This window comes from Sprattus sprattus, assembly GCF_963457725.1.
Source record: "Sprattus sprattus genome assembly, chromosome: 10".
NCBI lineage: Eukaryota > Metazoa > Chordata > Actinopteri > Clupeiformes > Clupeidae > Sprattus > Sprattus sprattus.
The window spans coordinates 6,846,897-6,871,435 of NC_137908.1; the positions used below are offsets into that span (position 1 = coordinate 6,846,897).

At 46.6% G+C, this 24,539-nt stretch overlaps 1 protein-coding gene across 1 annotated transcript; it reads right to left on the reverse strand.

The window, feature by feature from the left end:
- Positions 1–389: 389 nt before the first annotated feature.
- tspan2a (tetraspanin 2a) lies at positions 390–24,320 on the reverse strand (the record flags this gene model as incomplete). The annotated part of the gene is made up of 8 exons (XM_080845776.1): positions 24,218–24,320; positions 17,397–17,499; positions 9,814–9,911; positions 9,386–9,460; positions 9,185–9,271; positions 8,984–9,049; positions 589–672; positions 390–455 (listed from the first exon to the last, which is right to left on the reverse strand). The coding sequence occupies exons 1-8, from the start codon at positions 24,284–24,286 to the stop codon at positions 390–392; spliced, it is 648 nt and encodes a 215-aa protein (XP_080701902.1). The 5' UTR covers positions 24,287–24,320.
- Positions 24,321–24,539: the final 219 nt, after the last annotated feature.

Consider the following 24,539-nt stretch of genomic DNA (forward strand, 5'->3'; position numbering starts at 1 on the left):
ACTGCAACGCACAAGACAAGCCGAGGGAATAAATTAGTTTGGTTGGGTGTTGGGGGGGTGGGGGGGTTTGAAGGGGGGGTCGGGGCAGCTAAGTGTGAGTCCAGTCCAGCTTTAAGGAAAACCACTGCGGCAGTGTGTCTCCTCCGAATGATGTCATCAGACCCCACACACACACCACTGAAACAAACCCCTCTGAATGAATAAGGACGTGTTGGAGTGTGTTTTCGTGCTGTGGTTTGTTATGAAAGAACCCCCCCCCCCCCTCAAGGTCCAGATGGGATGCCCCACCCCGCTGGGAATCTAGATGGTGAGGTCGGGACAGCCCAACAGGCTGAGGCTGGAGATGGTTATGGGGGGGGGGGGGGGGGGGGGCGTGGGGCTAGGGATGATTAAATGACTTCTCTATTGTTTCGAATGGCACAACAAAGAACCATACTGAAGACCATCCCGATGATCTAAAGTGAGAGAAAGAGAGAGAGGGTGAGAGAGAGAGAGAGAGAGAGAAAGAATGGATTAGAAGATATACTTTTAGTTAAACTTTTAGTTATTTTTTTTTTAAATGATTAATGCATTCATTTAGATACTTACCATAACCCCTGCGATACCGATCCCCACATAGCCGATGATGAAGAGCTTTTCATTGAAAAACTCCTCGATAGCTGTGACACAATCCTATAGAGAGACAAACACAAACACAAACACAAACACAAACAGTAGACTGTCATTTTCTCCTTTCCTTCATAGTGCAAAACTTCTAGCAGACAAACTACGTATTAGAGGTATCCCAGTCTCACAGGCAATGGAATTACAGTATGTATCGTAGGTGACCAGGATATACTCATGCCTCATTAGTTTTATTAGCAGACCCCTTCCTGTTAGATGTAAGAAGATTAGATGTGCCCACAGGAGAGAGCCTGTGTGTGTGTGTGTGTGTGTGTGTGTGTGTGTGTGTGTGTGTGTGTGTGTGTGCGCGTGTGTGTGTGTGTGTGTATGTGTGTGTGTGTGTGTGTGTGTGTGTGATGGTGACTTGAAACAAGGGCAAGGGCTGAGCACTCAAAGACAAAGACCTTTAGCCAATCGAATTGTCTGCCTGTGTGCTATAAATAAAATCATGGCTCCTTTGAGACCCCGAAGGCCTCACTGGCTCACTGAATCACAAGAGACACCAGGGTGCTGGTGGACGCACACACACACACACACACACACACACACACACACATACACACACACATGCGCACGCACAGCCGCACACACACACACACACACACACACACACACACACACACACACACACACACACACACACACACACACACTCCTGTCTGATGTCCAGTATAACAAACACACACACTCACACACACACACACACAGAGATAGAGAGAGGGAAGGACAGAGAAAGAGAAACTCACACTCATTTCAAAACACACACACATATCAGACAGCTGTCTAGTGTCACACACACACTTCCATGACTGCTGTACAGGGTAACACACACACAAACATACAGACGCACACACACTCACATCTGTCAATTATAACACACACCCTGAACTTCATCAGCCTTTTAGTGAGTAGTCACCTCTGAGTCACCTATTATTTATGAGAGAATACCTCATATACTCCCTGTCTGCCAACCCACACTTAAAATGTCCTATGGATATCTGGGACAGCTGTGAATGACTTAAGGGGCCAGCATGCTTCTTGAAGGCCGATATATACTCAGTTTTAGACGCAACGTCTAAGCACGTAAGATACACAAGAGCCCCTTGCGCAGTAAAATACCCCCCCTGGCTAGAAGTCTAGAAAAATCGCCCGACGCACGCAAGCCGTAAAAAGACGCGCAAGGGGCTTGAAGGGCCTCTTACCCCTGAGCTTGCGCTGGGCGTAAATTAGGCTTTACACGCCATCAGGTATGGCTTACTGGCAATTATATAAAAAGTCATTCAGAACTTGTCTAACATGGTTAGAAGAGGTGTGTCTTTCTGACAGCATGTTGCTCTTTCTGCAGAAAAGATTTGACTATTGTAAAGTCTTAAAGATCATTAAATGTCAATATATAATGCTTAAACTGCTATGATGTCTTTGGTGAGGATGTTTGTTTCTACTGAATGTTTTGGTATATTCAGCTTTATTTTAAGTGTATTTTCATATGTTTTGAATACAACAGCCTACACAGGCTATACCAATGAGCAGCACCAAATGATCATCTTCACTTGAGAAAGAAGAGCTGTAGAGTGCTCCACTCCTCAATGTAAAGGCCAGTTCTGCAGTGGGTGCAGATGTCTGTCAGGAAAGTGTCCGCCATTGTAGGGAGAAGAGGAGCAGCAACAGAGACAATGAGAGTCCCCTCCCACTGTCTCACAGTGGGCAGCTGTCTCTCTACTGCCCTCTGGTGTTACTGAAGTGTAAATGAATCACTGTCTTCTTCCCAGTCATCAACACTAACATCTGTTTGTTTGTTTTTATTCTATTAATAATCCTTGTTAAGGTTGCTGCTATCTGAGCTCAACAGCCAATCGAATACACCCCTCCCTACTGAGCTACTTAAGCAAAGTTGTGAATTGGCTGGAATATTTGATTCCCATTTACAGGTAAAGGACTGGTGTCCTAACACCTGAAGTTTTGTTTAACTCACACACTGAACGGTGTTAGATTCTGGTGTATTTCTCATGTACAGATCTTAAAGTGTAAGTTTGGCCCCGAATTCCTGTAAGGTTAACAGGTCACCATAACGTATACTAAAGGCATATGATGCCCGTTGGAGACAGCTCCACTATGTCTGCTTAGGCCCCTCTGTGTGTGTGCTGTGTGGCATTCCTCAAAGGCGCCCATTCTATCAGGCCCAAGGGCAAGGGCATCAATGAGCTCATGAGACTGTTTACGTGTTCATATGTGTGTGTGTGTAATCCTTTGGAAGAGATGTTATACATTCTATTTGCCTTACGTAATTATACTGGTTAAATTGGGCTGCACGCTAGACTCAGGTCGATCAGAGCAAGAATCACGAGAGACGACACCATCTCCTCTCCAGGACGGATCCACGCAGGCTGCGTGTGCCCTGAAAGAACTCTGCTCCACCGGTACTTTAGATGCTTAGACTCAGAAAAGTACTTAGTGATATTTCTTGTCTGCTACAATAAATATCTTTGGCTCTGATCCAAACCACTTCAAGCTCCTTGATTGAGACTCCATTCTACAACCACCGAGACCACCTTTTGTGATTAGGGATAGTTAGTCTAAATACTGAAAAGAATCTTACAGTGGTGCCGAAACCGTGCTTATAACTGGACGCAACGTGACCTGAGAACTTCACCTGCCTGACCCGAGGACAGCATTCCTGAGAAGGCCCAGCCAGACGGACGGAAAGATCGCTCCAACACCGAGATCACGGAGGACTCTGCCCTGCCCGACTGCTGACTGCCAAGGCGTGGCCCCTGGGAACAAGGTGACGTTCACTGCCCTCACTTTGCTCCATTACTAAGTTAAAGAACTAGTTTAAATTCAGTCTGTTTGGCCTTTTCTTTTTTAGACTGCTATCCAGTTAAAACAAAAAAGAGTGGGAATGTTGTACCATCAAGGATCTGATATTTTTGAAGATTAACCTGTATCAGTGATTCAAGCGCTGGGGTCTCTGATACATGCTGTGTTTGTTATAAATGTTTGTTTGATATAGCTATTTGGTTGTGTACACGAAACTCTATCAGTCTCGCCGTATTCTGTAGAGGGGTTGGACGTCAGGCTCGGAGTTTTACTTCGAAAGTCGATGTATAATTTGTTCTTGTGTTTAGACTACAGCGGTTGCTTACGTGTCCTGAACTAAACTAGGCCTGGTTGGGTGAAGGCTGTTTCTATGATTAGCTGGTTCTAAGACTGGAAACCGTTTGTGACAATTGTTTTCTGAAGGCTTGGATAGATTTACAGTCGAGGTATACAGGATCGCCGTATCTGTATAAGTGTGGTGTCGTTAATAAGCTTTCCGGACAGCTTGGACACCTGGGTTCTAAAAGACGCCGCGGCAGATAGATAAGCCTTTGTGCTGAGACACAGGGAGCTTGTCTAATCGGACCAGTCTAATCAGAGGTGGAGTATCACGCTTCGCGGACACCTTCCATTGGTTTTATTTGTTAGTCAATAGCCGTGGAGAGGAGAAGGAGGCTCTGCTCTTTGCTGTTACAACAGCCACGCTCTGGGTTAGCGGGAAAATCCTTAGTGCTGGCCGCGGGTGGTTTTAGAACTAAATTAGAATTAGAATTTTTTAGAATTACTCGCAGCGTGCACTATTCTCCCCTCTCTGAGACAGAGAAGGAGGGCGAGGGTGGGGGCCAACGTGCGAGTGGTTGAAAGGAGCAGCTGAAGCCAGCTGTAGAGATAAGGGTGGAATTTTTCACTCGCAGTGTGTGAGACACAGAGAACACACATTGGGGTTAAAATACAGCTACTGAACTTGGAAGTTGCATTTTGATTTGTTTTATAGTGTGTGAGAAACACATTGTGGTTAAAATTACAGCTACTGAATTTGGAAAGTTTGATGGGATTTAATTTGTAGTGTGTCGCTAAGACACATTGTGGTTAAAGTTACAGCTAACATATTTTGGAAAGTTGAATTGAATTTGATTTGAAGTGTGTTTGCTACAAGAGCACTTTGAAATGGTGATGTCTCAATTTAAACGACTGTTTGTGAAACATGCATTTATAAAGGGACGAGAGGAGTGCCAGCGCAAAGACCAGTTGTTCCAGGTTTTTTTAGCGGAGCTGGAACAAAAATTTGAAGCTGCTGACGAAGTGGCCAGACAGACACTGGCGTTGGAAAGAGTTGCGTCGCAGGGTCATCCAGGGGGGTGGGACCAACAGGGGGCGGCCACAGGGCAGTACCCAGAGCTCTCAGCCCCTCCCGATCACGAAATTGGGACAGCGCCATCTGTTGGCCATGGGGTGGAATCTCACGCAAGCGTGTTTGGAACAGATGAAAGCTATGCAGGAGCAATCCACGGGCCCTACCAACCGATGCACATGATTCAGTCACCTATGGGAGCCCACCTGCCTCCACTGCCACTCACCCCTCAACAGGGCTACCTGTCACCCCAACCTCAATCAGCCCCTCCTCTGCTTCAGCCACAGGCCAGTCATCAACCACTGCCCTCATCCAAAGAGACACCTCTGAAGGCCTTGTACTTGCAACAAGACCACCCCATGAGGACCAAGGGAAAAGCTGACTGCGTCCTGCTGAAAATGGAACCTGTGATGTTGACTGGAAAAGTTCCTCCAAGTGTGAAACAATACCCGCTCAACCGAGCTGCTGTCGATGGACTGAAGCCAATCACCAAAGATTTGTGTGACCAAGGAATCATCCACAAGACTCGATCTGCCTCCAACGCCCCGGTGTGGCCTGTGAAGAAACCGAATGGATCCTGGAGACTGACGGTGGACGACCGTCTGGCCAATCAAGGCGTCGCCCACCTGAGTCCTGTTGTGGCCTCTGGTGACCAGTTCCTCAAGATCTTCACAGTGCTTGACGCCCTTAACGCGGTAGCAGATCTCTTGGACGCAATGATACTTCCCAAAGAACTGTCGGTGGTCAAGGTGAAAGCTCACACAAACTTGGACACCCCAGAAGCCCGTGGTAACGTGCTAGCTGATAACACATCCAGAAAAGCAGCAAGACAAAAAGAGAGGAGGAGAAATGGAAACGTTGAAACGGAAACTGACCTCGGAACGGAAAACGACTACGTAAAATGCCTACGATTAAAAAAGGAATCTGAAAACGAAGAATGGCGGAAGGAAAGCTTGGCCAGCATAATGGAAATGCAAAACGCCGCGAGCCAAGAGGAGAAATGGGAATGGATGGGAAACAGTGCAAAACTACACGATGACACGGTGTGGCGACATGGAACGAGAACGGTGGCCCCCCAGAACTTACTGCCATACCTAGCCACGCAACTTCACTCACTAGGACATGTGGGTGTGGAAAAGATGCGCAACAGGTTTAGTCAAGTCTGGTGGAATCCAAAATTCACCGGTGTGGCAAGAGATGTCGTGAAGCGATGTGTCACCTGTATGAAAAACAACCATGATCGGAAAGTAAAACTTCCCATGCTGAAGGTCCCTGCTCCACCTGGTCCTTTTCGTTGCCTTCAAGTGGATTATATCACACTGCCGGCGTGTAAAGGATACAGAGACGTCCTCGTGGTCATCGACAAATTTTCTCGTTGGATTGAAACTTACCCTGCCCGCCGAGGAACAGCTGCCCACACAGCCAAAGTGTTGGTCAAAGATTTCATTCCTCGTTATGGCCTACCAGATCAGATCTGCTCGGATAATGGAAGTCACTTCACTGGAGCAGTCTGTGCAGAGGTATGCCGGATGCTGAACATCGAATGGTCTTTTCACTGTCCTTACCACCCACAATCGTCAGGACAGGTGGAACGAGCAAACAGAACACTGAAGGAAAGACTGGCAAAGATGCATCAAGAAGGAACACCTTGGGTGGACGCACTCCCCATTGCGTTGAGTAGCATGAGAGCTACGCACAACAAAGATGTGGGCCTGTCCCCTTACGAAGTGGTGTTTGGCCGGTTCTTCAGCTTCCCAGGCTCAATTGACCTGCGCACAGCCGATGTGCACCTCACCTCAGACGCATTGATGAACTACTGCATCAAGCTCTCAGAGACCCTCCAGCTGACGTCCGAACAAGTCAAAGAGGCTTGGGTTGAGCCGCCAGAGGGAGGACACTCTCTGGTGCCTGGACAGTGGGTCATGATTCACAAACCACAAAGAGTTCCGCTAGAGGCCAAATACGAAGGGCCGTATCAGATACTGTTAGTTACTCCATCTGCTGTTAGGGTCGCTAACAAGACGAAATGGATCCATGCAAGCCATTGTAAATTAGTTGATGCACCAACTGACTGAGATTGACATTCACTGGGCTGGCAAAATTTCACGTCTGTGTTACAGAGTAGGTGAGAAGAGGGAGGTAAGAGTGCGGGAAGACTTTCATTTCTTGGATGGATTTTTTATTTTTACGGAGGGCTTAGTGACGAAAGGAAGATTAGGGAATTAAAGTGCAGGTTTCTCCTCTGTCCTCTCGAACCAGTCCAGGTGAGATGTTGGTATAGGTTTTTGGTGGTACAACTTCTTAGATTAGAATCACACTTGCTTATTGCTATAATAGTGTTTACTGTAATCAAGATGAATGTTTAGCTGCTAAGCATTAAAGCATGCCATAACTGTGTTAGATTAACAAATTGTTTGAAGGCTTGCAATTGCCTTCCCCCCAACTGATACTGCTCTTGTTCTTTAAATCCTATGTACCCCGTGGTTGGAAACCTGGAGATCGTCATCACGACAGAGATCCTGAGATAGCTTGGCTATCTGCACCATCTGAACTGTGTTGCCATCTTCTGAACTTTCCAGACCACGAACTGTTATCCTCTTCATCAGCCGTTCCAGGAGAAGACTCTTGAAACGACTGTTCCAAAATGAAATGCCATGTGTTGTATGCCCTGTTGATATGTTATTTGTGTATAAAAGGAAATTGTGACATTGACAGCCATTATGAGGTCCACAGAGATAACACCTTCTTGCAGGCTGCGCACGATTGGCCAAAGCTAAAGGAGCGCAGGCTTGTTTGGTTTGTGGGTTAATGCAAACCTCCTCACAGGTACCACCTTACATTGCTGTCCCCTTCACATTCCCTGAGTACATCGCTGCCTATGGTACATCCTCCATAGATGCCCCCTTTTCCCAAGGTGGCCGCCCTAAAGGCCCTACCTGAGAATGGAATCCCCCGTCCCCCAACCCATCTCCCCAAAATTGTTTAGATTACGCTTCTCTTTTACTTTACCTTCCCTTCCCATCTCCCCCCACTTTCAGTAGGGTTTCCCCCGAGTGACCCCAGAACCTATACTGGATTTCCCAGTGTATGACAAGTATGCTTGCTTTATTATTTCCTGTCCTTTATTTTCCAATCCCTCACCCTCCTTCCCTGTTTTGTTTTTCTTTCCATATAATCATATAAAATGTCAGAACCATGTGAGATGTTTGTTGTTTAGGTTTTCCAGAAATACACTGTTGTTGTTCATGTTTTAAACTATGTTTAAGAATGATCAAAAGGGAGGAATGTTAGATTCTGGTGTATTTCTCATGTACAGATCTTAAAGTGTAAGTTTGGCCCCGAATTCCTGTAAGGTTAACAGGTCACCATAACGTATACTAAAGGCATATGATGCCCGTTGGAGACAGCTCCACTATGTCTGCTTAGGCCCCTCTGTGTGTGTGCTGTGTGGCATTCCTCAAAGGCGCCCATTCTATCAGGCCCAAGGGCAAGGGCATCAATGAGCTCATGAGACTGTTTACGTGTTCATATGTGTGTGTGTGTAATCCTTTGGAAGAGATGTTATACATTCTATTTGCCTTACGTAATTATACTGGTTAAATTGGGCTGCACGCTAGACTCAGGTCGATCAGAGCAAGAATCACGAGAGACGACACCATCTCCTCTCCAGGACGGATCCACGCAGGCTGCGTGTGCCCTGAAAGAACTCTGCTCCACCGGTACTTTAGATGCTTAGACTCAGAAAAGTACTTAGTGATATTTCTTGTCTGCTACAATAAATATCTTTGGCTCTGATCCAAACCACTTCAAGCTCCTTGATTGAGACTCCATTCTACAACCACCGAGACCACCTTTTGTGATTAGGGATAGTTAGTCTAAATACTGAAAAGAATCTTACAACGGACAGCCAGAGAGAAACGTGAGGAGAATTAAGCTGAATTTGAAGATGTGACAGATCAAAGGCCGTGCCTTTTACTGCTCATGTATAGTTGAACCCTGTGTGAGATTGGTGGGTCCATCATTCCTTTTTGTATCCTATTCTCCACATGACTGCATTCCTGGCTGATGTCAACCAACCATGTGTTTGTAATGCCCCCCCCCCCCCCCCCAGGTATGAAAGCTTTTATTGAGAAGAGCTCCTGTAAGAGTTACCTTGGTCTCCGTGGTGGCGTCTGGACACAGGGTAGGGTTGGCCTCAGTGCCTCCACAGCACTGCAGCTGTACATGGGGAGGAAAAAGTACACACTCAGCATGAGGGGAGAGATCTCGGCGACACAAAGGACAACATGCCTGATGGGATATAGAGTCTACACAGAGTAGAGAGGTCAAAGGTCAAAGGCTAGGGATACTCACAACAGTGTGGTATATGGAGGCGATGGCGGTGCCGTTAACGTTGTCCTGCAGGGAGTTCAGATAGAAGCTCTCGACCTCATTGATGATCTGGAGTCATTCGAAAGAAAACAACAGCGGAAATGAAAGGAGAACATTTGACTTAAGCTTAAGCGGTCATATATCTAAGGTTCATGTAAGCCTCTTCACTGGTGAGAGTCATACCTTGTCTTTGTTTAAGAATCCAAAGACTCCTGCGGCAACCTCCGCCCCAAAGATGACCATCAAACAGGCGAAGAACTGCAGAACACAGTTAGAAGTTGACTGGCAGCTGTGAAGGTGATGTTCTGCTAATGTACATTTCATTGTATAGCTATAAACAACAGAATGCTCAAACTACATTACCCAGCATGCAGTGTTGAGCGGAGCATAGAACCATAAATTAGACTCGAGACGTTATGATAACCAGCGCCCATAATTGAATCTTAACACAGTCATTTCATTTAGTGCTGGCAACTGGAAGTATTTCAAAGGGAGTGCAAATGCGTTCATTCCTATGTGTGTGTGTGTGTGTGTGTGTGTGTGTGTGTGTGTGTGCGTGTGTGTGTGTTTGTTTGTGTGTGTGCGGATGGAGTAGGGTGGCAGTGACATACCATTCCAAGAAGGCATTGCGACTCCCGCATAGCCCCACAACAACCGAAGAATCCCACCAGCATCATGACCCCACCAGCAATGATGAGGATGTATACAGCTGGAGCGAGAGAGGGAGGTAGACAGAGAGAGAGAGGGACAGAGAGAGAGAGGAAGACAGAGAGAGAGAGGGACAGAGAGAGGGAGGTAAACAGAGAGAGTGCGGGAGGGGGAGAGAGAGGACATTATAAATACATTGTTTATTCACCATCATGAGAAGATGAACACATCCACACCTGCCCTCTAGAGGGCAGCAGAGTCACACACAGGTCTTACATTATGACGGCATTGTCACAGAGCTCCTATGATTCAATATGATTCAATCAATATAACAACAATATCCGGGTATAATTGTCTGGACACATAATTAACCCAGTAAAGCTGGACCCAGCATTAGAAACTGAATATCAAAAAGTCAAATTCATTCTAACCCTCACCAACTGGTGTGAAAAAAACAAAGAAACATGAGAAACATGTGAAGAGCAGTGGAAATTCCTCTGCGTCAGTACTGTGCTGAGGACACCAGTTCATGTGAGCACAGCTGAGTGAAAGTGAGAACGAGAGAACAAGAGAACGAGAACAAAAATACCCTCAGTTCATGGGAAAGCCTGCATCGGTTGAAAACTGGTTTTGGTAATTCCCCCACCCCTTCTTTCATGGTTTCATAGCTCTGGCAGTGACCACATCACACACACAGGTGTCAGTGGAGACACACACCCACACACACACACACACATCACACACACACACACACACACTCACACACACCCACACACACACACACACATCACACACACACACACACACACACACACTCACACACACACACACACACATCACACACACACACACACACTCACACACACACACACATCACACACACAGGTGTCAATGGAGACACACCCTTATTGCCAGCGTACTGTTCTCACACCCACAGCAGTGTGTAATGGCAGAGAATAGGGACAGTTAGAGAAAATGGGCCTAATGGACCACCGTACTCCTTTATGTCTCACACAGACAATGCCCACAGGGCCATAAACATTTGTAATTTGTGTATCACATCACCAGAGAGAGCATTTGAAACTCAATGAGACTGTGGATCAACATGCTGTGAAACACAGGCCAATGAGGGGTGAGGGGGTGGTGTGAGAGACAGACGGAGAGAGAGGGAGAGAGAGAGAAAGAGAGAGAGTGAGAGGGAGAAAGAGTGAAAGAGAGAGAGAGAGAGAGAGAGAGAGAGGGAGAGAGAGAGAGAGAGAGAGACAGAGAGAGGGAGTGAGAGAGAGAGAGAGAGACAGAGAGAGGGAGTGAGAGGGAGAGAGAGTGAAAGAGAGAGAGAGCGAGCGAGAGAGAGATGCTAGCACGAGCTGAGAGTCACATGTCCCCGGCGACACATGTTCTGTACACCCCAGGCCCCCCTCGTCGAGCCTCTCCTCGGAGAAACAAGGGCCACATTGAGGGCCCAGTGGATGCCCTCATTAGGTCACTCAGGCCCCCGCAACAATGGCCTCCACACAAAGACCAGGAGCACTCATCAGCAGCCGATGCCTCCCAGGGCCAGGGCAGAAAGAGAGGGGGAAGAGAGGGGGGAAAAGAGGGGGAAAGAGTGCGAGATGGAGATGAGAGAGAAAGAGAGAGAAAGACAACAGATATTAGACATGAGAGTATGAGTTGGAGGGAGAGAGAAAAGAGAAAAGGAGAAAACACAGGCAAAAAAAGAAAAGAGAAAAAGGGGAGAGAAAAAGAGGGAGAGCAGGAGAGAGAGAGAGAGAGAGAGAGAGAGAAAACAACAGAGAGAGACATGAGAGAGTGTGAGAATGAGGAAAATACAGACAGAACAAATAGGAGAAATAGGAGATGAAAAATGAGAGAGAGGGGGCAGAAGGAGGAAGAGAGAGACAGAAGAGGGAGAGGTCAGAAGGATGAAAAGGAGAAAGTGAGGAAGGGAAAGGTGATAAAGCCAGAGAGAGACAGGACGAGCCAGTTTTAATTGGGGGAGCGGGAAGGAGAAAGATGAAGTGAGAGGGACAAAAAAAGAGTGAGGTGAAAGAGGAAGAGAAATGAAGAGATGGCCCTGGGTTAGAGAAACACAGAAGAAGAGAGATGAGGAGTGAGGGGGAAGAAAGGAGAGAGGGGGAAGGAGATAGACTAAGGTAGAAAGAAAAATGAGAGAATGTTTTTCTGGTAATGAGAATCAGAGAGGGAGAGAAGGTACACCAAAGCCAAAAGAGAGATGAGAGAGTTGGAAGCACAGAGGTGAAAAGAGAGTGACTGAGATAGAAAGAGAAGAGGGGGTTGTTGTTTAATGGTGAAAAACAGAGAGAGAGAAACAGACTGGTAAAAAGGGAAAGGTAAAAATGGGATGGGAGAGGGGGGTTGGTGATTAAGAGAGCAGAGAGAGAGAGACTGGGGCAGAAAGAGAGACAAGAGGAGGGGGTTGTTCTTGTAACAGAGTGAGAGAGAGAGAGAGAGAGAGAGAGAGAGAGAGAGAGAGAGAGAGAGAGAGACTGGGGCAGAAAGAGAGACAAGAGGAGGGGGTTGTTCTTGTAACAGAGTGAGAGAGAGAGAGAGAGAGAGAGAGAGAGAGAGAGAGAGAGAGAGAGACTGGGGCAGAAAGAGAGACAAGAGGAGGGGGTTGTTGTTGTAACAGAGTGAGAGAGAGAGAGAGAGAGAGAGAGAGAGAGAGAGAGACTGGGGCAGAAAGAGAGACAAGAGGAGGGGGTTGTTGTTGTAACAGAGTGAGAGAGAGAGAGAGAGAGAGAGAGAGAGAGAGACTGGGGCAGAAAGAGAGACAAGAGGAGGGGGTTGTTGTTGTAACAGAGTGAGAGAGAGTGAGAGAGAGAGAGAGAGAGAGACTGGGGCAGAAAGAGAGACAAGAGGAGGGGGTTGTTGTTGTAACAGAGTGAGAGAGAGAGAGAGAGAGAGCAGAGAGAGAGAGAGAGACTGGGGCAGAAAGAGAGACAAGAGGAGGGGGTTGTTGTTGTAACAGAGTGAGAGAGAGAGAGAGAGAGAGCAGAGAGAGAGAGAGAGACTGGGGCAGAAAGAGAGACAAGAGGAGGGGGTTGTTGTTGTAACAGAGTGAGAGGCACAGACTGGAAGAGAAGAGATGAGGGCGGGCGGGTGGGTGTGCAGGTGGGCGCGCATCTTTGCTCGACTGGCATCTGTGGCGCGAGTGGCACTCTAGGGGCCTGAAGAGGCGCGGATGGCGTCATCTCTCTGGCGGCGTGCTGAGCTGTGCTGTGCTGCTCTGCGCTCCCTCTCCTCTCCTCTCCTCTCTTCTCCTCTCCTCTCCTCTCCTCTCCCCTACTCTCCTCTCCTCTCCTCTCCTCTCCTCTCCTCTCCTCTCCCCTCCTCTCCTCTCCTCTCCTCTCCTCTCCTCTCCTCTCCTCCGCCTTCACTAATGGCTCCTCCGTGTTCACAGCCTCACCAGCGACTCTAACTGAACCAGTGCTGTAATTAAACCTCAGGGGGCAGGGAGGGGGGGTTTGGAGGGGTGGGGTGGGGGGGGGTGGGGGGGGGTGTCACAGCGGGTTGTTTTTCCTGTTCTGGGTCAGGGGGATGGTGAAGATGAAACTAAGGCAGTTCTCACAGGACTTGCCAGCAGAGAAAACAACCACCCCGGCAGAGCCCCGCTGCACTTTGGGTACAGACAAGCCGCCGCATAATAAACAACCATAAAAACCCTGTCACGAAAACTGCTATTCACACTAATGACTCCTTTGTATGGGCTTTGTGTATGAACCCACTCTGCCATTGTAGGGCTAAATGGTGATTTGGCTTTCGCAGACGGCCTTGCCAGTCATGGAGGATGCAGACGACGAACAGGAGCAGAGTGTGAAGTGTTCTTTATGTGAACAAAACCCTCACGCAGGGCAGGTGAGTGTATGGAAAGCCAGATCACCTGCATGGAATGTGGCGTATCTGACTGTCTGATCTGGTAATGACGCCTTGGCACACTACACCAGTGCGGGCGGCCTCTCTCTCTCTCTTTCTCTATCTATCTCTCTCTCTCTCTCTCTCTCTCTCTCCCTCTCTCTCTCTCTCTCTATCCCTCTCTCTCCCTCTCTCTCTCCCTCTCTCTCTCTCCCTCTCTCTCTCTCTCTCTATCCCTCTCTCTATCCCTCTCTCTCTCTCTCTCTCTATCTCTCGGCATCCTGCACAAGCTGCTCCTGATAATATTTATACGGTTTCCAGGGAGACGAAGCTACGCCGCCATAAACAACAGCCTGTGCGAGGGGGCACTCGTGAGTCCGGGGCCGCATCTGTGCCGCACCATCTGAGATGCCCGTCACCACCACCGACGCAGAATGGGCATGTGAATTGTAACACATGAATGTACCAGTGATGTGTTTATATGATATGAGTCTGTGGCGACAGGAAACCCTCCCCTGAGGCCTCTTTCCTGCTGGGTTGCTTTAACTATAAAGTGAAAGTGGCTCTATGGCAGAGGTGGTGTAGACACACACACTCTGAGATCCACCTCTGCATTTAACCCATCCAGGGAAGTGCCACACACACAGTGAAGTGCAGTTACACACTAACCCGGAGCAATCATGCAATCATGAGAGAAAATAAAACAACATGAGTACATTAATGCATTGCTCGCAGTGCTACAGTTTGCTGAATAGATGGTGAGTTTGTGTGTGTATAACCCGGAGCCTGAGCAGTCATTTTGCTGATTAAAAACCAAGGTATAAAAAGACGAATGCGATGAACACTGAATGTATGCTTGTGTGCAGTGAGGGAAACATAATATGTTAAGACATTTAAAGAATAATTAGGCTTAACCAGAAAAGAAAGAGATAAGGTTTAAAAAATATCCCCTTTACCCCACATATATCTACAACGCACCCAGCGCTGCTGCAGCTGAAAGAACTCTTTAAAAATTACACCAAATTGGAGTTAATGAGGGACTAATGAGCCGTGGGTTCATCTAAAGCACCTTTTCCAGAGAGCACTCTAGCCAAGAGATTACACACACACACACACACACACACACACACACACACACACACACACACACACACACACACACACACACACACACACACACACACACCATAAGAAACCACTCCTGCCAAAAGATTACAGGCCTGGTGGGAGTCGTGGCACAGTGGCGGGCGCACACACTGTGACATCAGGGGCCTTGCGGGGACAGGGCACATGTCCAATCCCTGGATGCAGAAGGTCTACCAGGGCAAAACCAGGCTGGTGTGCTGGGCATGTGGAGTTCAGAGGCCCCACCCTGCTGAGATGTTCAAAGGTCTGGGTGAGTAGCAATGCCGTTTCCAATCAGCTGTTATGCACTGTTGCTATGGTTGTCATTTTGTAATGGTCTCTGATATATTTCCTGTGGCAGCCTAAGAATGCTGTTCAGAAACTCTACTAAGATATGCAGGTGAAGTCACCTTCATAAACAATGCAGAGGTTTGGTGGATGACATCAGTGGACTAAAACTGCACACTGGCCTACTAAAACCCAGACTTCAGCCGAGAGTGTTTGACTGAGCACAGACTCAAAAATAGCAATTTACTCGGGTCACCTCAAATGACATGTCTACATCAAATCCTGACTACAGTTTTACATGCCCCTTAAAAACAACACACCACCCAAAAATTACAAACAATTATCTTCATCTTCTCTTGAAGTGTTGGTCTCTGACCAAAAAAGATTTCTTATTGGGTTCTATAAGTCAATGGCTACACAAAGACCTCTCCTGCTTTGAACCTCCTTGCAGGCAGGAACAGTTTCTAACCCTTTATCACAGCTTGAAACTACTGAAAGGAAGAAAAGGGGTTCCCCAAAGACTGCTTCCACCGAGATCTCTCAACACGGACTATCATGAAGGTATATCTGCAGTGAGTTCACTGGCAAACTTCATGTTATCTGCAGTGAGTTCACTGGCAAACTTCATGTTATCTGCAGTGAGTTCACTGGCAAACTTCATGTTATCTGAGTCATGAAGTCATTTCAGTTTCATCTTTTTTTCTCTGCCGGTAGGCCGATGTATTCTGGCTCTGCCCGCCTATTGCTTTCAGGCCAGTTTTCCCTGAGATTATAGTTTTAGATATGCGATTTTAGTATAGATTTTAGGAAACCCTTTTTTCACCAGATGAAGCGCTGTGCCACTCTAAAGGGCAGATCGATCAGCGGCCAGTGGGGGTGGTGATGACTTTGAAGTAAAACGTCTGTTTGAAATGTAGTTACAACAAAAAGAGCCAAAGAGTAGTAGCAATGCTAGAGCTAGTCAGAGCATACCAAGAGCAGTTGCAATGCTAGAGTTAGTCAAAGCATACAAAGAGTATTAGCAATGCTAGCAATCGAAGATTTGGAGTCGGAGAAAGAAGAATGCGTAAATGTATTTATAAACGGCAAATACATTGTTTCCTTACTGCCAATGAAGTTTGGGAAAAGGCTTATACATCAGCTTGCACCGTTAGTGGTGAAGTAGGAAGTATATCAATCAAATTCAGTTTCAAAGTCTACGCCCCATTAGAATGTAACAACTGCAAACAATTCCCAAAAGTGTGTCCAGACGCGTATATCTACTAAGTAAATTTGGGTCTGGTTGAAGCAGGCAAGGGAAACTGTAACTCTGTGTCAAAACTCAGAGTCAAGAAACCCCTTTTGGTTTTGGTTTCTAGAACTGCATATTTAATCACTTTGAGAGTGGGTGGTGGTGGATGCTTCTAGCAATAACAGATAGCCTCAGCTCTGCGCTATCGCACTGTGCAGCACACCATCAAGCGGAGCCGAGCCGCCATTACGCCTCCAGATTCAGAGATCTAATAAAGCAGCGCTGAGGCTCCGCAGACGCCCTTCGTGAAGAACAGCAACCCCAGAATGCACCACCAGACAGCCAGTGGTCAGGAGAAGCACTGGTACCGCTAGTTTATTCCTCCCTCCCTGTGTCCCCAGAAAAACGTCAGTATTAGAGGCTTCATCCAAGCTGCCAGAGGGGTCCGGCACACATTTGCAGAGGTCTGTGTAAAAGCTTCCAGACTGAGATTAATTGGCCTCATAGATGGAGCAAGAGCTAGAAACTCTTACTCACCCCTGAACCCCCCGGGGGAGGAGAACACTGTCACGGCCAATAAAAGCCTCTTATTTCATTTGGCAGCCATCGGCGGAAAGTAACCTGGTTTTGGTGGGAAACACCATTACCGGCCCTACCGCCCCTACCCTGCAATCACCGTAAGTGAACACAACCCGAAAGCTCTTCTGGATTCCTGTGGTGGAAGAGAGTGGAACCCCCCCCCCTCTGAATGAGGCAGACATTCACACAGTTCAAAGGGACACTCCCCATAAATATTTATGTCACACAAGTGTAGTGAACTCTCTGGTGACAGGCTGGCAGCCGAGCAGCCAAACTGGTAATGTGACTCCATGCTTCACATGGCATGAGGAACGCGGGCCACGCAGCGGATAAAACTGGCATGCCACCAAGACATCAGCTAATAGTGGGGCCACATCTGGCCGTGGCTCTGTCCGGCTGTCAACCTATTACCTGAGCAGCCGCCCACCACCTGTTTAACTCTTAACTCACCGATGAAGAAGGTGTCAGGGGCGCCATCTTCGTTCAGGAGCGAACTGGTGTCCGGGTCGAAGCGCAGCCACAGCCCCACGGCCAGGACCAGGGAGCCAGACAGCTGCGGCAGACAGAGAGAAGGAGACGTGAACATGCAACAGCTTCTGCAACAAAACAGCTGCTGATATTTTAATGTCCAACAGGAATAAACTGGAGCCTAATCACAAGCAGACAGCCATTCATCTGATTGAACTGAAGAATCCAGAGAGTGTTTGAACAGTGTTTATATGGGTACACATTGCCTTAAAAGAATGATTTGTGGGTATAATATAATGTGGGTATAATGAGCACCAAACCCTTCTGCACAGAACAAGCTGAAAATAACAACTTTAACATTCGACTTGGACAGCAGCTGGATAGAAACGGACATAGGTTAGTTGGGAAAGGACCCGTGACGAGAATAAATTCAACAATGCTTTATAATGCTGCACCTGGCTAAGATCTTCTTTCTCAGCACATCAGGCTTCTTTGGATGAATGCCTACACTCAAAAGTCAAATTAATGTAAAATCACTTCTGGTCATCTGCTGTAATGCCCCATCAGTTAACAGTAGCACACTCTGAGTGGCTGAGTGACCATTACTGACTTTGAGGGCCGGATACCCTTTTTTTCCCTCTCATTTCCTCCTCATCGCTGCCACCGGGTAACCTTGTCCATGACACCTCATTGATTGAAACTCAGTAAGATAAAGAGACGCCATGTAATCCTGTCTGAAGCTTGCCATCTGTCCTTCCAGAGGGACAGCATTGTTATTTAGTGGACTACATCCACATAAAAAGCACTCAGGCATTACAGAGCAATCCAGCGATGGTGGTTTGGCATCAAGGGCACAGTGGCCCCCCGCTGTCAAGTCATACATTTTTAATCCATGCTGTAAATCAATCAGTTTTTGGTCTGAATAGTTAATTATGTGAGAATAAACTGATTCAAGGACACGTTTGTGCCAATCAAACATTATAATCATAATTAGTAGATCCTACACAACGGTATCCCTTTTGGGCCTGGGGGTAGTTCTCTGTGTCTGTGGCGTAGGACTTGTCAGTGGAGTAAGTCAGTAGAACCCCCCCCCCCCCCCCCCCCCCCCCCCCATCACAATAATGCTGATCACTCCATCACAGCAATATCATTTTGGCTCCTGGTTAATGTCATCCTCAATCCCACAGTGTATGGTGCTAATGGGCAGGTCATGTAACTATTTATCCGAGCAGAACCACCTCCTCGTCTGGGGACACAAATAAGAAGGGAGCTGGTGGGTAAAACAGTTCCTGGCTCCAGACCAGATCAGGGCCAGACACAGGCCGGATATGGACCAGATCTGCTCCTCAGCGGGCTGCCATCTGGAGATGACATTCACCAGGAACATTTGGATATATAACAGGGGGAGAAACCAGATAACACAGAGAGCTGAAGTCCACAGACAGGCAGACTCGTGAGGTGAGACACAGACAGGTAGATTCATGAGGTGAGAGACAGACAGGTAGACTCGTGAGGTGAGACACAGACAGGTAGATTCATGAGATGAGACACAGACAGGTAGATCCATGAGATGAGACACAGACAGGTGATGAGAAGAGACACAGACAGGTAGACTCATGAGATGATACACAGACAGGTGATGAGAAGAGACACAGACAGGTAGATTCATGAGATGAGACACAGACAGGTAGACTCATGAGACGAGACACAGGCCGGCAGATTCATGAGATGAGCCACAGACAGGGAGATTCATGAGGTGAGACACAGACAGGTAGATTCATGAGGAGAGACACAGACAGGTAGATTCATGAGGAGAGACACAGACAGGTAGACTCATGAGGAGAGACACAGACAGGTAGATTCATGAGGAGAGACACAGACAGGCAGACTCATGAGATGAGACACAGACAGGTAGATTCATGAGATGAGACACAGACAGGTAGATTCATGAGGTGAGACACAGACAGGTAGATTCATGAGACGAGACACAGACAGGGAGATTCATGAGGAGAGACACAGACAGGTAGATTCATGAGAAGAGACACAGACAGGCAGACTCATGAGATGAGACACAGGGGAAAACTGCTGTATAATTAATCCCAAAAGGAGGGGCGCTTTGCTATATTTTCCTCTAGTTCTCTTCTTACCTCCTTTTTCATTCTTTTTCTAGTTCTTAATGAGAAGACAGAGCTTTGATTTCAAGATTAAAAATATGTTTTTTGTTCTTATTTCAAAGTAGACTAATTGGATATATGAATGTGTTTTTCATTTATGCTAAATGTGCAACCTTCAAGGTACCGTATTTTAAAATAAAAAGATAAATACATAGTCTGGTCATTTATAGGCCATTTTGGGGACAACCTATGCAAGTATTTCAAGCTTATTTACAGCTGGCTGACACCCACACTGTCCAATGCCATCCAGTAGCCCAGTCCCGTCTCTTCATGTGGGTGACAGTCTCACGGGACGTCCCTGGCGGGGCTTGGCATGGTATGGCGTCACCCGCCTTGGCATCAGCTGCCCCCTGGCACTGTCCCCCAGTGCCCTTGATGCCCACGCTGTTCCCCCTGGTGTCCTGGTGCCCCTCCTGCCCCTGGCAGCTCAACACAACGGCGGGGCTTATCTGTCAGCCGGGGCCCCTCCACAAAGACAGGGCTGTGTGCTGCAGCTCGCGGTGGCACCACTCCACTGATGACCGATTGGCAGAGATGGCAGCTAAGTTCTAACTCACAGTCCACTACGCTAATCAGCGCGGGCAGGACTCGTCATGACCGCCCACTTCATTAGAACAATGATAAAATCATCAGGACAAAAGTAGTGCAACGCTATGTGTGATGGGTGAGAGTTGAGCTTTCTGTCCATGATTTGATGGTAGAAATCTAAATCATAATAAAGAGGATCTAACGTGGAGCCACACTCTATGTTGCAGCTACCATCGCTGTATTATTAAGCACAGTATAGAAGTATTATCATAACAAATATGAATAGCTTTCATATCTACATATGATAGGGTTAGATTAAGGGCCAGGGTTATAGCTTTGTAAGTACAGAGTAAAAACATTGATACACAGTCATAACCTGTGTATTGCTGTATGGTATAGTAATACTGTGACAAGCGCCATGTATAATAATATGTCTATGTGGCACTCAGCAATGGGGAATGTTTGGATTAGAGGCCTTCAACATTAAAATAATACAATTAAAGTTCAAAAGTCCGGTTTAATCCTGCCCAGCGCTGCAGGGAGTGCAACCCTAACCCTGTATATCCTCATGCGCAGGGAGAGATAGCATGAAACACATGAATTCTAACCCTAACCCTAACCCTGTATATCCTAATGCGCAGGGATAGATAGCATGAAACACATGAATTCTAAACCCAACCCTGTATATCCTCATGCGCAGGGAGAGATAGCATAAAACACATGAATACTACCCCTAACCCTGTATATCCTCATGCGCAGGGAGAGATAGCATAAAACACATGAATACTACCCCTAACCCTGTATATCCTCATGCGCAGGGAGAGATAGCATAAAACACATGAATACTACCCCTAACCCTGTATATCCTCATGCGCAGGGAGAGATAGCATGAAACACATGAATACTACCCCTAACCCTGAATACCCTCAGGCGCAGAGATGAAACACATGAATGACATAAATCTTATCTAATAAATCTAATCTAAAGTCCACTGCCCCGTCTTAAAGTCAAGTCAATAAAAATCACACAAGGCCACAAGTTCACACGAAACTACACAGGCCCAAAAGGGCATATATAAAGCAGCCTGATATATATCACCCTTACTCTGACTCAACATAACATATTATAATGGAAACACATACTTCTCACATAAACACACGTTGGTGCCGCCTAGCTTCATACAAACACAGGACTAACTGAATATACATCTCTGCAAGACCATTTGAACTAAGTAGGTACCGTGAGTTGAATCCAACTATTAATTCAAGGATTGATGCAGTTTAGACAGAGTGTTCTTTTGTGTTTATAAAAGCACATACATAACACACTGCACTCGAGAAGTCATGGCGCAGCACGCTATAGACAGACCTGAACTCACATTCCTCAGCACACAGAAGAACATTCACATGAAAATGACAAATTGTTGCACATTTACAGATTGTCTCTATGCTATGGTCACCCCGCATATGCAGACTACACCCCTGAAGCTATGGGCTACCCCATGTATGCCCCCGAACGTTACAACCGTGTGAAATCTGTGCTGTGAGTTCACCTTGGTTGGCCTAGTTTGAGACACAGAAACCAGAGGTCCTCCTCTGAAAGTCCCTTACTTGTGATATAGATTTTTTTGATTCAAGCAAAAGAAGAACAGACCTTGAAAAAAAGCTCGCTGGAACCCAAAATGAAACTCAGCTGGTGACTCAAATTGAGGTGTAATTGCAATCATGGGTGGCCATATGAGCTGACAACAACCACCAACATCAAATACCTCATTTCGGAATTGCACTATGGAAAATAACGAGGTGTTCTCTTTCAACAGAGGGAGAGGGGAAAGACACAAACAAGGCAGGGGTGTGGAGAGGACAGATTGCTTGATGGCAGACAAATGAACAGTAAACCTCAACAGTTCCCAGGGCATTGTGGGCTCTCAGCCTATTAGAGGGCTGAAGCACTCCACTCAGCTGGGTCTGAGACCGTGCCCAGGGACACACTCTTGAGATGAGTGGTCAGGGCTTTCTGAAAGGGGAAGCCGACCCAGAATTCAGAGGAGCCCTCAGCCCTCACACATGGAGAGATCATGCATGTGTGCGCTCCTGCCTCTCAGTATCCAAGATTAGCCCAAAACAGATGTCTGATGGATCACTGTTGGCGTGAATGATGTGTAATTGCTGTGGCAAGACAGACAGTTGATGGAGGCAAAGTGACTGGGATGGGTGGGAACAAAGAGTCTGGAACTGGGACGGAATGGGGGGGGGGGGGGGGGGGGGGGGGTACCAGTGTACTAACTTCCAGACACCAGTATGCATGCCAATAGCAAGGCTGGAGAATTCTCCTAAATCCCAAACAAAACCCTGCCTATGCGGCTACAATACTGTACATCCCTGGACACTCCAGAGTGGAGACCACACATACATCCTTATAAGGAATCCTATGGAGGAGCGGCTCCTTCTACTCGCAGCTATGGCAGCAGCAGTGATCTGTGTTAGGCACTAATGTCAAATGTGACAGAGTTGTCTGGCTTCCCTCCTAAAAGGTCCAGACAGAGAAGACGGATGCTGGTGTGGATTTATATGCTTCAGTGAGAGACACTGGATGCTTGTGCAACGAAACCACACTCTTAATGTACCTTCTACGGGGATATGACCACCAACGTCCAATCAGTATATTTACTTATGAGTAAACAGCTAGCAGATGTCAACTATAAGTGCATTGAAAAAGAGTGCAATGGACTGCCTGGACTGACATTCGTATAATTTGCATTTTGGAAATGACCCGTGAGAAACGTTCTTGTCCGTTGTAATTATCTGATGTGTCACCCTGATCTCTGACCCAACTAAAGTGGTATCATGTAGCCTAAATTAATCATGAAGTGTTCTCTTTGTCTCGTCCATCCTGGTCAAAGTCTATGGAGTCCATTCATCATCGTTTAACTATACAAAAACAGTTTACAGCCGCCTTTGTGCATTGCATTCTTTCGATTTCACAGACCATACAGTAAGTTATACACCTACTATGTATAGCCACATTTCTAATTACACTTAACATACACAGTACAAGCATCCCTCCTGAACAGTCTCAACAGACAGGAAGGACGCTGTGTGGATATATGCTTCAGTGAGAGACACTGAATGCTTGTGCAAAAAAAAATGACTACACTTTTTTTTTTTATCTGTGTGTATGATATAGCAACTACTACTAGGAAATGACCACCACACCAAATCAGTTATGTATATGTACTTATTAGTAAAAAGCTGGCGGATGTCAAATATGAGTGCATGGGAAAAGAGTGAAATGACCTGCATGCCCTGACATTCAAAAGTGAAATGTTTATATAATTTGCATTTAGGAAATTACCCGTGAGAAACTTTCATGTCAGTTATGATGTGTGACCATCATTTCTGACCCAACTAAAGTGGTATCATGTAGCCTAAATTAATCATGAGGGTTCTCTTTGTCTCGTCCATCCTGGTCAAAGTCTATGGAGTTCATTCATTATTATTTAACTAATTTACAGCCGCCTCTGCGCATTGCATTCTTTCGATTTCATAGTCCATACAGTAAGATATACACCTGTACCTACTATACATTAAATATTCCGCTAAACAGATGTGTTGTTTAGTGTCCACCTTTAAGACGAATGCTTTCTTTCTTTCTTTAAAATAATGAATTCTCGTCCATGGAGTTTTTTGCCGCCTTCGCCGCACGAAATCTTTGCAACAGCGACAAAAGATCTCAGCCCGGACCACCACCCTAACATGTTTAATGTGACAACACACGCTGCTGAGAAAAACAACAGCCAGGTCAATCTGAAACAATAACCGAATAGATATTTGAGACTAGGATGTAGACGATGACAGACGTACCAGGAGACAAGAAGACATTCAGGTCAAGCCAAGATACATGGACAATTCGTTACGTAGAGATGCTTAACGAGATGTGATAAATTGATTAGGCAACCACTAGCAACCACCCATACTCTGTAGGCTACGCATCTCCTCCGGATTCCTAGCGATTGCTATGGCAATGAATTCTCGTTCTGAATAACAAATGTCATTATTCAATTGGGACAGCAGCAGTGTGCCTCCCTGTGCATACACTTACCCAGAATATGAAGTTAAAAATGAAAAGGAGGTATTTCACACATTTCATCCCGCCTTGGACTTTGCCCATGTTTCTAGTCGTTCCACTCCGCGTAAGCTACTCAATTGCAATAAAAGATATTAAACAATAACAGAACAGAACCGCGTTTTAAAGAAACGTAGGCTAAGTCTCCGTCGGTCAGAGAGTCAGTTCAGGGAATTTCAGTTCACGGTGACATGCAGTCAGGTCTATCTTACAACAACCACGGAGGAGTTGTAATGCGTTCCTAACAGCACCGCCCATTCGATCACGACGGGCAGTGTCGTGCCGTGGGAGTGGGACC